Below are 14,201 nucleotides of genomic sequence, written 5' to 3' on the forward strand. Positions count from 1 at the left end.
AGCCACCCCTGCCAGGCCTCATGCCACCACTACACACCCTCTTTGCACGGTGCTTTAGATACCTCTTCTCTCCCCTGACCCTAAATTTGCGATGGGGAAAAAAAAAAAAATCCATCCCCGAAATGCATCCCCTGGCCATGAGAAGCTGGCACAGGCTCAGGGAGGAAAGTCTGGAGCACTGGAGTCTGTAGCCCCCACCCCGACCTCCTGCTGCGTGACCACTGGAGAATTTTGCGACACGTAAATGTAAATAAAAATGAAATATTTAATTTCCTTTTTTTATATATATATATACATAAAAAGAATCCCTGACAAAGTGCTTTTCTGAGGATCCTCCCTGGGTGGGGTGGGAGTGGAAGGTGTTTGATGGAGGGGAAACTGAGGCACGGAACAGTTGCCTCCACTGTGGCTGATCCCAGGAGGGGAACCAGCTGCTCTCAGCCCTGTGTCAAGGCCACCAGCCCCACATGTCCCCCTTGTGATCACCCTGAGAGCTGTGGGGCCACCAGCCCATGCACTGGGAAGGGACAGCCCTGGGGCCAAGGTCATGGTCCCTGGAAAGGCATCAGGAGCACTGGCACCATCACCACAGGAGCACTGGCACTGTCACCACTGGCACCATCACCACAGGGGCATTGCCTGCTCGGGTGCCAGATGGCAGCGGATCCAGGGGGACAAGGCCACCGTGACACAGCAGCAATTTGGGATTTGCTGGTTCAGGAGAGCCATGGGAAGCAGCAAGTCCTGGGGTGCACAGTGAGCTGGTCCCAGTGTGTCCAGGGCTGGTCCTGCTGTGCCCTGGCTTGGACAGTCCCTGGGATGGGCAGGGGGCACAGACTCCCGGGAGGGGCTCCAGCCCTGGGCATCGTGGGGTCCAGTGTGGGCAGTGCCCGGGGTCAGCAGCAGCTCTTCTTGGGCTTGTCATAGGGAGTGAGTTTGATGGAGTCAGTTAAATAACTCTCAAAAATCCCTTTGTACTGGAAAAAAAACGGAGAAGAGAAAGGATGAGTGGACTCAGCTCAGAGCCAGCCTGAGCAGCCTGACAGACTGTGGAGTGCCGAGGTTCAGTCCTGATTTGGGCTTAAAGGCAAATTCCAGTGAAAAGCCACCTTGTGCAGGGCGTGAGGACACGAATGTCCCCGTTAGATGGCCGCTAGAGGACAGTGCTGGCGCGCTGTGGGTGCCACACACCCCGTTCCTGTCACCACGGGCAAAGGGAAACAATTCTTACTCCTTTCTAACCGGTTTAGGATCTATTTTAAGAAATCAAACACTCATTCCCAGGGCTCTCCTACTCGTTACAGCAGGAGCTGTCCCACACCAGAGGGTGGGCTGGGGGGGTCTGTCAGACCAGCCCCGGCTGAGTCCAGCTCCCCACCCGAATTCCTGCCTCGAGCACAGGCTTGGAGCAGGAGCGATGCTCACCGTCGTTAGCGCCTGCTTCGCGAGGGTCTCGAAAGCCTCTGCCACGTTGATGTTGTTCTTGGCACTGACTTCAAAATAAGGGATGTCCTTCTCCTTGCACCAGGCTGAGGCAGTTTCCTTGGGTACCTGTGGGAAGGGAGGATGGAGCCACCTCACAGGGATGCCTGTGGCTGCTGGAGAGCTGGAACAGGGGACCCTCCACACCCATGCAGGTGAGGGCAGGGTGCTGGCACTGCAGGCAGCTGCCTGATATTGTAATTCCTGTTCCCTTCAGTGCCTGTCAAAGGGCAGTGGAGGGACTCTGCTTATCCCCTGCAAGAGGCAAGGGGGAGGTGGCAGCTCCTTGCCTGGAGCCCTGGTTTTCACGGGAGCAAAAGCAGAAGGCAGGTTCTGCAGGTGGAGGATCAGCGCTCATAAGCCTTTAGGACACTAAGGCATTCCAATCATGGAATCATTTAGTTTGGAAAAGACTATAAGATCATTGAGTCCATCCATGAACCCAACACTGCCAAGCCCACCACTAAACCGTGTCCCCATGTGCCACATCCACACAACTTTTAAATCCCTCCAGGGATGGTGATTCCACCCCTTCCCTGGGCCATTCATCCCTCTCTCTCTCCCCTCCACCCTCACCTGCCGATCACAGAGGTCTATTTTGTTCCCCAGCACGACCATGGGGAAATCCTGCTCCCTTGGAATGACCTTCTCCAGGAAGTCATCTCTCCAGTTGTCCAGGGCCTCAAAGGACTCCCTGTCTGTCACATCAAAGGCCAGCATGCAGCCGTCCGAGCCCTTGTAAAAGGTCGACACCATGGACCGGAATCGCTCCTGTCCCCCCGTGTCCCAGATCTAGGGCAGAGAAGGGCACAGGTACAGACACACAACAAGAGCAGGGTGGGTGTTTGCAGCTCTGTGCTCTGTTAAGCTCAGAGGACCAGCTTCAGAGAGTGCTGAGCTCCCAAAACTCCCGTGGGATTCCGCCGCAGTTCGTGGATGCTGCGAATCAAGCTCTGCAAATCCGTCCCCGCACCGCGTGACACCGGGAGGCATTTGGGGACAGTGGGATGTGGTGGGACACACATGCCCGTGGGATCAGGGTGGGCACCCCAGGCAGTACCAGCCCTGCTCACCTGCAGCTTCAGGGGGGTGTTGTCCACTGCCAGGACCTTGGTGAGGATGCTGGCGCCCAGCGTGGTGCGATAATCCTCGTAAAACGTCTTGTGCACGTACTGGTGCAGGAGGGAGGTTTTGCCCACGCTGGCAGGGGGCAAAGGGACACTGGTGAGGCCTTGCACTGCTCAGGGGGTCAGTCACAGCAGGGGCAGGGGCTGTATAACCCAGCCCACATGGGGGGCTTCCCTCCCTCACCAGCACTGCTCCTTACCCCAGAGCTCCGATGATGATTATCTTCAGATCCACCTTCTTGCTGGCATCCATGGACGGGCCCTGTGGGACAAGATGGAGTCACCCGGCTGTGGGGATGGGACTGGCTCCTGGTGAGGCTGTGGGAGCAGCCACTGCTCCCTGTGGCCTCTCCATGCTCCCCATCCATCCTGGGACCACAGACATCACCATGTCTGCACTGTGTCAGCACCGTGTCCATGCCATTCCAGCACTGTGTCCATGCCATGTCTGTGCTGTGCCACCACCCCACTGCACTTGTGTCCCAGCCATGGTGGGGACAGAAACTCCCATGATGAGCCCACGTCACTGCCTGTGACGGGCTCCCGAGGTGCCGCTGCACGTCCAGACACGCCAGTTCATCTCCATTCAAAGCTGCTGGGAGCAACTTCCCTGCCTCTCCCACTCCTTCTCCAGCACAGTCCCTCCCCCTAAACCTGGCACACACACCTTGTGCACAATGGGGATCCTGCAGAAAATTACATTGATTAAAGAAGACCCCAGCCTGGTGGAATTCCTCGGGTGACCCAAGCACAGCCCGGGGAGCATCCCAGCCCAGGAGCACCCTGAAAGGCTCCCCTCAGGCTGCATCCCAGCATGTCCTGGTGTCCTCACATGCTCTGTGCCTGGCCAGGAGCCCTGAGCACCTCCAGCAAACCCCCTCCCCAGGCGGGATGAGCATCCTCCGGCACTCCCAGCAGCCCCATCCTCAAGGCACCGCCCGGCCCCGCGCCGGCCAAGGCACGGATGGAAACGCTGGCAGCCTCTTCCCTGCATTTTTCCCCGATGCGTTGGCCAGCCCTTCGCCATTCCCCCTTGGAACACCCCCCCTGCCAGGGCGGGTCTCAGCTGTGGGGTCCAGGCCCCCCTGCACCCCTCTGCCACCCCAGCCCGGCCGTGGGCAGCATCCTGGGCACAGGCAGAGCCTCATGTCTCAGCACGCATTCTCTTCTCAGTCCTTTTGCCAGCTTCCTCAGAGGCCGGATGGTTTTAAACTCAAAATGGAGTTTTCCAAACTTTTTTTTCCTGCTCCGGGTGGGGGGGTCTCAGCTGCATCCCGGGGGCCGGAGGGACCGGAGGGCAGAGCACTCACCTGCCGGGGCATCCGTCGGCCGGGCAGCCGAGGCTCTGGGCTCCGCTCCAGCCGGCGGCCCAGGGAGGGAAGAGGCGAGAGAGGAGGATCCAGGAAAGGAGGCGTCTGCGGGGCCCCGCTCCGTGACATCAGCAGAAAGGGGCCGAGATCCTGCCGGGGCTGGCGGAGGAGCCGCAGGCGAGCTCTGGGATGGCAGCGGAGTTGCCCTCGGCTCCGGGGCTCTGCCGAGCCCCCCCGGCTCGGCCTCCGGCAGGGGAAGGAGAACAAGGTTCTCCTCGTCCGCTGGAGTTTGGGATTGACTTTTGGCCTCTCCTCTTGCTCAGAATCCCCTCGGTACCTGTCACCCACCTCCGCGGGACCCCTTATCTGCGTTCCTGCCGAGGGGGTTATCGAGGGCTGGGAACAGCTCTCGGCAGCATCCCGGGAGCCGTCCCGGACTTTGCTCGGGCGGCTCTGATAGTGCGGGGTGGGATAAGCGGATTTGGGAGCTGGGGACAGGGGGGGGACCGTGGCAGGTGAGGGGGGGTGGGATCCATTTGAGGGGCCTGGGAGCTCTCTGTATCTTCATCTCGTTTTGCAGGCAGGAGAGGGGCAGGGTGGGAAGCAGGAGCGTTTCCACCTCGTGCTGTATCCCTGCAACTCCCATTCCATAGGGGCTCCCACCCTGCATCCACAGCCAGCCAGATATCCAAGCATCCCAAAAGGATGGGACCGTGCCAGGATGAGAGCCCAGTAACCAGACCTGGTGGCATCTCCTGGAGGAGGAAGTGTTCCACTGGCAAGTGGGATTTTAGGATCTCAGCTGCCACCATGGAGCAACAGAGGAAGCCTCTGGTTGTTTCTCTGAGCACCAGGATGGTGCCCACGGTTTTTTGGAGTGGGAAAACCTGCTTGGCTCTGGCTGCAAAGGCAGAGCTGTGCTTCCCAACGTGCAAGGGCAGGTCCTGAGCCTTTGCCAAACATTCTGTAGAATTTGGGGTTTGCAGTGGAAGTGAGGTGTCCCCCCATCTTGTGAACCCTCCTGGCTCCCTCACCCTGAACCGGTGGTTGCTGGTGGCCTGAGAGGGACCCAGGCACGGGGTCTCTCCAAGATCACCAGCTTTTGTTTTGCCACTGGCTGCCCTCATTTTTGTAAGTTTTTTTTTTTCCAATATAGAGATCCCTTATGGGATCTCAGGGAGTATTGCTGCATTCAGCAGGACAAACCCTCCTCCTCCTCCCCAGGTGTAATTTTGGGACCTGTCTGGCCAGAAAAATCTGGTTTTCCCCCCAGAGGGCAGGCACTGGGAGGAGCTGGGATGAGGCAGAAGCACCTGAGCCAGTTCTCACTGGTGGTGGGTAAAAGGCTGATGTTTCCCTGCAGCAGGTCTCTCCTAATCCCTGTTTTCAGCCTATTTTCATCGTGCTGCTTCACCTTTGTCCTTGCAGTGAGGCTTTACTGTTCAGCCTCCCCCTCAGCAACTTCTGCCCTCATTCCTCTCTCATGTCCTGGTGGGATGGGGGTTGCTCACCCAGTCAGATGATCGATGCCCCTCTGCACCAGTGGAGATGGGGTTTGTGGTTGCATTGCCACAGATAGTGCCTTCAGCCACTTCTGCTTTTGGGCAGGAGGGCTGTGCCCATCAGGGTGCCCAGCCCAGGCTCAGAGCCAGTTCTGGCTTTTGTTTGATTTCGCAAGAAACAGGATTTTCCCAAAGCTTCTGCTCTCCTGGGGTGAGATTCACCCTGGATGGAGGCAGTGGTGTGGAGGAGGTGATGGGCAAGACGTGGATCAGCAGCTCCAGCAACCACAGCTTCAGTGCTGTCCTGATTGCTCCACCACGTCAGCAATTCAGAGGAAAAGGCTGGGGTTGGTGCCCTGTGACTATGAGGAAGGTCTCGCAGCTGGGAGACCACGAAACACAGGCTGGGGGCTGCCAGAGGCAGAGGAAAGGCTGGGGTGGACAGTGAGGGCACGGGTTGTGCTCTGTGGTGACACTTACGGGGCTGGGAGAGTGAGGGAAAGGGAAGAAAGCAAAAGGCATCCGAGTGATGAAACTGTTCCTTATGCTGTTCAGCCTCCCTGGGGGACAGCAGGAGGTGGGTTGCTCCTTATTGGGATGCTTAGTATTTTCTGGAGCAACATCCCCCTCAGAACCTGTCAAGAATGCTCTGGCATCCCAAGGGCACAGGGCACCAGAGCAGTCCTGGTGAAGTCCAGGCTGGGCCATGTCTCAGTGCCAGCTGCTGTTTGGGGACTCTGGGTGGTCCCTCATCAGGCTGGGGGGCTGCATGCTCCCCCCCTGCTTGTGGCTGTGGTGATGGGCTGGTGCCCAGCAGCACCTTGGCCTGCTAAGAGTTAAGGTGGAAGAGGGAGAGGAGACCTTTGTCCAGCTGCCCCAGCACCTTATCTTTGACTGCAGCAGAGCTGAGGTGAAGTCAACACAGGAAACGTTAGTGAACCCACACTTGGTCAGTGGCACAATCAGTGTTTCTGAGTAAGGCAGATATCTTCTTTTATTGCAAACCACAAGGCTGGGCTGCCAAGTTTACAACCAGTTCCGAGTATTCCAGTGCTCTCAGACCCAACCCTGGGAATGATGGAGCAGCCACGAAGCCTGGCCTGGCACATGGACACCCTGTCACCCTGGAGTCAGCGCTGCAGGGCCTTGTTTCAGCGTCAGCAAACAGAGCAAAGGCCTGGATAAAAATAACCCTTTTTCACTGTTCCCTTTCTCGCTGCCCTCTGTGTGTGCCTGGGGTGTCTCATGCATGAGCCACAGCTGCTCCTGCCTCCTCACACATCCCTTGCACCCTCAGTGAGTCACATGTGCTGCAGCAACTCCTTGGACCCCACAGCCCAGCCCAGATCTCAGCAGATGCTTTGCCCTTTCTTTTGCTGAGCACCCACCAGCCACGTTGTCTCTGTAAGTTCCTCCAGGGAATCAAAGGAAAATTCACTGGGAATCACCGGTTTTTCTGGGAGTTTTATGACACAGGAAGAGCCCCAGGGTCTTTCCAGTCTCCTTGTTCCTTTCTTGTTTACCAGCAGCAGCTCAGTTGACTGAGGTGTGCATTCCCAGGGCTCCCTCAGTCCCTGCCCTTGCCCACAGTGGTGGCCTCAGGCCCACGGGATGCCCAGGGATGCCCACAGCCACCTCTACCTGGGCAGAGCATCCTCTTCTTTCTGCCCCTGTGGAAATCCCAGCTGAGGACTACGAGGCTGACCTTTTGGATCCTGCATTGCCAAGGCTCCCTCCAGAGCAGGGCAGCTCCAGCCACACTGAACATACAGCCCTGGCAGTGCCATGGGTCACCGAGGGAGGAGGGCAGGATCTGGGGGAGGAGGATTTTACACCCCAGTGCAAAGCAGTTGAGACCCACAGGGTCACTGCTGGGCTCCTGATGACACAAACAGTTTTGGTTTATTAAAGCTTTTATTGGCTCATGTTTAAAAAATACAGAATTTACAGAGCAGATCACGGAGCTGCTCGAGATGTTTTTATGTTCACTGTGAAGTTGTATCCTGGTGTGGACTGACCTTCTGCTGGGCTCTTCAGGTGTCTTCACCCCCCTGGAGACACCGATGCAGCAGTGACATCCCCTGGCCTGCCCGAGGGCAGCATCCTGGTGGCTCTGTTCCCCTCCTACCCCACAGGATGTCCCAACCCTAAGGGACAGCAGGGGCCAACCCCACCCTGTTATTCCCACGGTCAAAGACGGAGTAGAACTGTCGGATAAAAACGTCTCCCAGAATCCAGAGGGGTCCTGTCGGAGGGGGGATGTCATTGCCCATGAAGCCGCTGAGGCAGAAGGTCACACCATCACCTTCCTCCTGGGAGAGGAGAAGGGCAAAGCTGGCAATGAGCCCGAGAGCCTCGTGCCCACAGAATCACTGCAGGAACGGTGACAAAGCACGGAGCAGTGGGGCTTGTCACCCGCTGGGACACAGGGCTCAGCTCCCGGCGTGGCTCTGGGCCACCTTTGTCACTGGAGCTGCTGGGAATGGGGGGTGGTGGTGCCACAGCCATACCATGAGGGTGTAAGCCTGGGCGCTGAGCGTGTAGGGGAGCCCGTTGATGGTGAAGGTCACGTCGGGCATCGCGTTGAGGTTGCTGCACTCCACGGCGTACTGAAACACAGCAGGGAGGTCACTCCAGGCAGGGTGGGGCTCCCAGGGCTTTGCCCCCTCCTCTCCCTACCCTGCCTCTCACCTCTCCATCCACAGGCACAGCACCGATGTAGTTTTGCAGTTGTTTGACCTCCTTGGTGGGACCTGCGATGAGCGACGTGCCGGTGTCCACGATGGCCTGGCAGCCGTCGGCGCAGAAGGTCACTGTCCCACCCACCTGGATGCTGGAAGAGGTGAGAGAGAAGGACCAGGAGGGATTTGTCCTGCTCCTCCCCCCCCAGCCCAGCCTTCCCTCCCTGTCCAGCACCACTCACTTGTCCAGCTGGATCTGCCAGTACCCTTGCTGGGTCACTGGCACCCAGTTCAGGGTCCCCGTGAAGCGGGACGTGTCAAAACCCCCAAAAAGCAGCTCTCCTCCCAGGGGGGATTCGGGGTTCCTGGAGGGAGGAGGAAAAGCCATGAGGCGTTTTTTTCCCCGTGGACTTTGCAAATAACATTTTAAATGGGTGGATTTACACCTGCCTGCTCCCCACAAATGCTATCCCTGTAAGGCCAAAGGTCTGTGATGCTCAGCCTGGCACCGAACCCCCTTCACCGGCTCAGTAAAACATCTCTATTTCAGCAGGCCCTCCTGCTCCCTCAAGCAATGACAGGCTCTAAGCAGCATCCCAGAGCAAGGCTGTGTCCGTACGTGCTCATGTAGACAGAGAACAGGGGCAGCTCCACCAGATTTTGTGCCATCATGTTGTCAAAGACAGGAGTGACGCCGTCCACGGCCAGCGAGGGGTAAGCCAGGCCCAGGATCCCGTCGAACTCGGCGTCCAGGAAGGTTTTTCCCGGCTCACTGATGCTCTCTGCAAACTGCTGGTTGCTCACGGTGAGACCCTCGACCTGCAGGGAAGAGGGGGTTCCACGGGGCTGCCGAGTCCATGGGCGAGTCCCAGGCACGTTGCCCAGAGCAGGAGAAGCCAAAGGTGACTCACGGCTACTTGGTCGGATCCGATGAGCCCCGTCAGGCTGCCGGTCCCGTACTGGATGGAGAAGGGGGTCCCGATCACCTGGTAGGTGCTGGACTGTGTTGGATGGAACTTGGCGTGTCCAGCTGGGGAAGGAGATGGGATCTGTCAGCAGAAATGTGATTTTTTTTTGCAGGGCCACGGCTGCCAGGAGCCCCCAGCACGGCCAGTGGAGACAAATGATGATGGAGGGTGGTGTCACCGAAACTCCTGGTCACGGGCACACTGCCAAGGGTTGTGCTGGAGTTTTGAGGAGGGATAAAACTTATCCCATTTCAATCTGACTGAAAGGCACCAGGGTTGGTAGAGGAGTGGGATTAGCTCATGTGGTGTTTTTATGAGTCCCGAAGACGAGCACTGCTATTCCTGGTTTGCAGCCAGGAGCAGCTCCACGGGCACTGCGGTATCCAGTGATATTCCCCAATTCCCCCTGGGCTCTGGGGCAGCCCTGGGGCTGCTCAGAGATGCTCCATGTCCCACGGCAGCAGGACTGGCTCATCGCTGACAGCCCGAACAAGCCCAGTGCTTGTCACCCACCGAGCCCACGGGCAGCCAGCCCAGAGCTGTGCCCTCCTGCTCCTGCCACCCTGCCCCTTGCTGACAAGCCCTATTCTGTGCTACCATCTCTGCCTGTTTGTTTAAAGGCTCCCACAAGAACGGCCTAAAGAACATGGCCATTGTCACCTGGGTCCTGGTGGGGTGATCACCACCCACTCCCGGGCAGACACACCCACTGGGGCTCCCCCGCCTGCCCCCCGGGTTTCTGTTATCTGTGTGTGCCTTGCAGGGCTCAGCTGGGTGGGGAGGGCCCCCAAAGGGCTCAGCTGGGTGTGCTGGTGACCCCGTGGCCTCACTGGTCCAGCTGTACTCACCACAGGCTTTGCTGACGCAGTAGACAGACGGTACCCAGAGGTTGGAGGAGCCCGTGTCGAACACCACGGTGAAGTTCTGGGGGGGAGTTCCGATGGAGATCTGCCCAAAATACTCCATCTAGCAAAGAGTGGAGCAGGGACCACCATGAGTTGGCAGCACATCAAGAAACTCTGGCGAAGGGGAGCCTGTGGTGGGGTGTCCACAGGGCGTGGATGGGGTTCTATCACAGTCATGTCGTGCCAGGTGAAATAAAGGAGACAAATATTTAAGGGACAACAAGGGAAGCTGAGGACAAAAGGCAGGATGGTGGGTGCAGGCTCCATCCTCTTCCTGGGAAGGCTGGGCCCTGAGGAGACCCTCATCACTGGGATGCAGACAGTGGAAGGGGCTGTGGGGGCACTGCTGGGGAATGGGATGAGCCTGGGGAAGCCCCTCCACCTCTGGGTCCTCTGTGGTGGGAGTTGCTCTGATGAGTGTGTAACAAGTTAGTTTTGGAGGAAATCTGTCTCCTTGTGGGTGGGGGGCAATGCAGCAGGGAGGGAGAGGGCTGGCAGTGCGTGCCATGAATGCTCTGCCTTGTCCTCAAAGCCACATTCCCGGGAACAAAGGGCCAGGCAGGCACGGGCAGGCAGCGAGTCCTGGCACGCCGGGCACTGCTGCAGGCGTGGGATTTCTGGGAAGCACTGGGGACTGCTCAGGCAAACTCCTGTGCCCTGCTTACATCCAGGTAGTTGATGAGGGGCTCGTTGGCTTCTGAGAAGGCAGCGCAGTCCTCGCTGTCCTGCACCATGTCCAGCCCGTGGGCTTTCCAGAAGTGGGAGAGCTGCCCACGCTCCCGCAGCAGCTTCCGCAGGGAGCGGCGCCGGGCCAGGGGCACCCTGGGGGAGAAGGGTCCTGGTCACTCACACGAGGCCGTGGGTGCTGCTGGAGTCCTGCAGCCCCCATGCCCACCCTGAGGGTCCCAGCACAGCCAGGATGCAGGTACAGAGTGTGCTTCCCCATATCCCCCACTGCAGATCCTTCTGGCCGAGGCACAGCGAAACGGGGGGACTGGATCTGCTTTAGGAGGCAGCAAATCAAGGGCAGAGCTGGCAGGAGAGGATGCACGTCCTGGCAGTGACGGGACAGGCAGGAGCTCAGTGTGACTGATGGAAAGGGCCTTCAGGCTGGGGGAGGTGAGCAGGGCCAAGGGGAATTCATGCCAGTGTTTTCTGCCCTGTCTGCTCTCACAGACCCTGTTTACACACCCCACCTCATCCCACTGCTGCTGTCGGGGTCTGCCCAGAGGGATGGAGCCCACGGAGCGATGTGAGAAACCAGAAACCACGGTGTGGTGCCAGCACAAGGTGTCTGTGCCCGGGCAGCTCAGCTCTGCCCGCTCATCACGGCTCTGGCAGCACCCAAAGAGCAAAGCCCCTCCGAGAGCCTGGGGAACTGGGGTGCAGCTCAGGGACCCCCTTACCTTTTCAGGCCGCTGGCCAGGGAGAGGCAGAGCATGGCGAGGAGGAGGAGGTGCTTCATGCTGGCGGCTCTCGGTGGCCTCGCTGGGCTCTCTGCAGGTTGTTCTTATACCCCCAGGGCCACCCGGCGCCCGCGATAACGCCCCTGCCAGAGTCAACACCGCGCTCGGGCACCGGGCATGAATCACTGGCCATGAATCCCAGGCGAGGCAGAACGGGCACTGCGGGGTCAGGTTTGCTTTTGTGGGTGAGGGAGGCATGGGGGGGACCTGCAGGGAGCCGTGCCCGCTGCTTTTGGGGCAGAGAAGGTCTTAGGGAAGTGGGAGCAGAACGGGGCGCTCATCCCATCACCAGTCCCTGCCCGCTGGCGATCACACAGCCAGTGGAAGTCCCCCCAAAATGCTCTGGGGGAGCGTTTCCCCTTTCCTTTGCCCCACAGCCCCACCCCAGGGACCTGCCCGTGGCCATGGGGTGCCCCAAACCCCGGCAGCTGCAGGGAGTGCAGGAAAAGGATGTGTTTGTAGCATCAGGGCAGCCACCAAACTAAAAAGAAAACACTAATTAGCGGTGATGGACTGCTCTGGAATCTCCAGCTTTCCCTTTTAAACAGCAGTGGGTGCCAGGAAGAAATGGCTTTTCATGGGAGACAGTTCCCTGTTGCTTTGCAGCCACTAATGGGCTCGTCCCCTGTGAGTTTTGTTTAACCCAGGACTGGCGTCTCATTAAAGTCTCTGAGTGCAAACAGAAAATGCTGATGAACAAATAAAGCCTTCAGATACGAGGGGAGGCGAGTGGGGGGAGTGAATGCGGGGAGGAAAGGGTTTTCTTGATGCCACCATCTCTCAGGCCAGGGATGATGCTGTGCTGTCCTTGTTTTCCCTGTTTGTGGCACTAATGGTGGGGGCCACAAAAAGGGGGTGTTTTACTCAGGTGTTTTACTCTTTAATGGGGTTTCTCCCCTTAGAACTGTGCTAATCAATCTTTTGTTTATCCCAGTTAGTCTGTTTTATCCAGTTAAAGCCCTCCCCCAGGAAATTAAAGTCCTCACCTGTGAGGCCCAGGTACCAATGGGGCTGTGAGAGAGCCAAGCTGTGTCTCCTGTTTGGGGGGAATTGTGTCTCTGCCCCTGGGAGATGCTCCAAGGCTCCTCCTCTCCACAGCTTTGCAGGGAGATTAAGCTTAAAAAAATCTTATCAAATTTTTTGGTATAAGCAGGGAGATGCAGGGCAAGGCAGAGTGGATGCTGATGGCAGATGCTGACATATTTTTCCCAGTCAAATGAAAATTCCCTGCATTTCCCTGTGCCCAGACTGGTGGCTGCAGTGTTTTTTTTACTGAGTAGCTTTACACCAAGTGATTATGTGTTTCCCTTTTAAGATGCAGTTTAATGTACTTTATATATTTAATGTATTTCCCCTCTTGTCCTAATCATACATTCATGGATTAAAAAGAAACTTCCTAAAACAAAAGCAGCTGCAGCCAAGTGCCAGATCAGCTGAAAGCAGCAAGTGGATTGTTCCAGACATGGTTTATAACCCGAAAATCCTGTCAGAAAACCCAGCCTGAAGGGTCACTGGGCTTCAGAGATAAACGTGAGGGTGAGCTGTAGCACAGACACGCCAAACACTTGCAGTGAAATGGTTTATTTTGTTCAAAAGATTCCCCAATTGGATCATCATAATCTGCAAACTCCTAACAGCGGATTCAGCATGAAAATGCGAAGATGAAAGTCATAAAGAGGGCCAGACCTTTCATTTAGAAATTTTTGAAGTGAAGCAAAATTATTTCTACTTTTTAGCTATTTTAGAAGGAATTTTAAGAGCTAAATTCTCAAAGGTGCATCAACATTTTTATTTCAAGTGGAGCAAAATGGGTGGGTTTTTTCTGTCTTTTGGGAGCAACTCGGCCACATTTGCCCAGAAAACTGGGACAAAAAGGCTTTGGTTCATGTGTACTTTCAGCTGTACCTCAATATGTGGAATACACTGGGTTTGCAGGGGGAAGAGATGTCCTGTTTTCAACCCATGGTGCCCCTCAACTCTTCAGGATCAGCCTGTCCCTGCCTGTCCCTGCCTGTGCTGCCCATCCCTGCCTGCTCCTGGGACACAGCCCAGAGTGACAGAGCCAAACACAGCATTATTTATGACACTATTTAGCATTATTTATGACACTTTGAATCCATCTTGTTAATAAAACAGCAGAAAAAGCTCTTACACCCCAAAGAAATGTGATTAAAGGTGCCTCAAGCTCCTGGAGCATCCCAAGTCTAGTAAGTGATATTTGTGCAGCCCTTCACTGCTGCCAGGCAGGGGCTGTCCCAAGGTGTGTCTCACCCTCTCAGCTGCACAAACCTGCCCTCAGGTGCCTCAGAAATACGTTTTGCACCTTGGGTGGAAAATGCACCTCTTGCCAGCTCTATGTATGGAGCTTTCCTCATGTGAGAAACCTGCTTTGAGGCTAAAAATATGTTATCTGTGTTCCCTTTTATGCATTTCCTTTAGTGTAGCCACTTCCACTGCGAGCTCTGGCTGATTCAAATCGTGCTCAAGCAGCGTGTTCTAAAAAAGCCTTTTTTTTTTTCCTCCGTTTATCAAACACTTCTCCCACCTGTTAATCTGTTTATCCATCACCGAGCACTTGAAAGAGAGAAATGCTGCAATAGCAAACACATTAAAAAACCCCAACAAACAAGCAAGTTTCAGTTAAATATTTACCTGTGGCACAGCAGCCGTGGGTAGAGCAGGACTAACATCTCCTGGTGAGGGAGCTGATGATCCTGCAGTCCCAGGGGATGAGGGGGAATGTGGGAAATGACTGACCCA

At 56.7% G+C, this 14,201-nt stretch overlaps 2 protein-coding genes across 2 annotated transcripts; both read right to left on the reverse strand.

The window, feature by feature from the left end:
- Positions 1 to 248: 248 nt before the first annotated feature.
- On the reverse strand, positions 249 to 4,032 carry RAB7B (RAB7B, member RAS oncogene family). Its single transcript, XM_032710664.1, has 6 exons — positions 3,920 to 4,032; positions 2,810 to 2,871; positions 2,556 to 2,682; positions 2,059 to 2,274; positions 1,426 to 1,551; positions 249 to 977 (listed from the first exon to the last, which is right to left on the reverse strand). The coding sequence occupies exons 1-6, from the start codon at positions 3,929 to 3,931 to the stop codon at positions 897 to 899; spliced, it is 624 nt and encodes a 207-aa protein (XP_032566555.1). The 5' UTR covers positions 3,932 to 4,032; the 3' UTR covers positions 249 to 896.
- Positions 4,033 to 7,372: 3,340 nt separating this feature from the next.
- CTSE (cathepsin E) lies at positions 7,373 to 11,440 on the reverse strand. Its single transcript, XM_032710611.1, has 9 exons — positions 11,382 to 11,440; positions 10,641 to 10,797; positions 9,919 to 10,036; positions 9,014 to 9,132; positions 8,722 to 8,921; positions 8,345 to 8,467; positions 8,113 to 8,254; positions 7,932 to 8,030; positions 7,373 to 7,733 (listed from the first exon to the last, which is right to left on the reverse strand). The coding sequence occupies exons 1-9, from the start codon at positions 11,438 to 11,440 to the stop codon at positions 7,569 to 7,571; spliced, it is 1,182 nt and encodes a 393-aa protein (XP_032566502.1). The 3' UTR covers positions 7,373 to 7,568.
- Positions 11,441 to 14,201: the final 2,761 nt, after the last annotated feature.

Source organism: Chiroxiphia lanceolata, chromosome 25, assembly GCF_009829145.1.
Source record: "Chiroxiphia lanceolata isolate bChiLan1 chromosome 25, bChiLan1.pri, whole genome shotgun sequence".
NCBI lineage: Eukaryota > Metazoa > Chordata > Aves > Passeriformes > Pipridae > Chiroxiphia > Chiroxiphia lanceolata.

Excerpts from the sequence above, each read along its gene's own strand:
- RAB7B (XM_032710664.1), bottom strand. Across the intron at positions 2,275-2,555 it reads ACACCCCCCTGAAGCTGCAG|ATCTGGGACACGGGGGGACA; the intron begins GTGAGCAGGGCT and ends TCTCTGCCCTAG. Across the intron at positions 978-1,425 it reads CGAAGCAGGCGCTAACGACG|TACAAAGGGATTTTTGAGAG; the intron begins GTGAGCATCGCT and ends TTTTTTTTCCAG.
- CTSE (XM_032710611.1), bottom strand. The coding sequence starts at position 11,440 with ATGAAGCACCTCCTCCTCCTCGCCATGCTCTGCCTCTCCCTGGCCAGC. Across the intron at positions 8,255-8,344 it reads TGGCAGATCCAGCTGGACAA|CATCCAGGTGGGTGGGACAG; the intron begins GTGAGTGGTGCT and ends CACCTCTTCCAG. Across the intron at positions 8,031-8,112 it reads CTGTGCCTGTGGATGGAGAG|TACGCCGTGGAGTGCAGCAA; the intron begins GTGAGAGGCAGG and ends GCTGTGTTTCAG.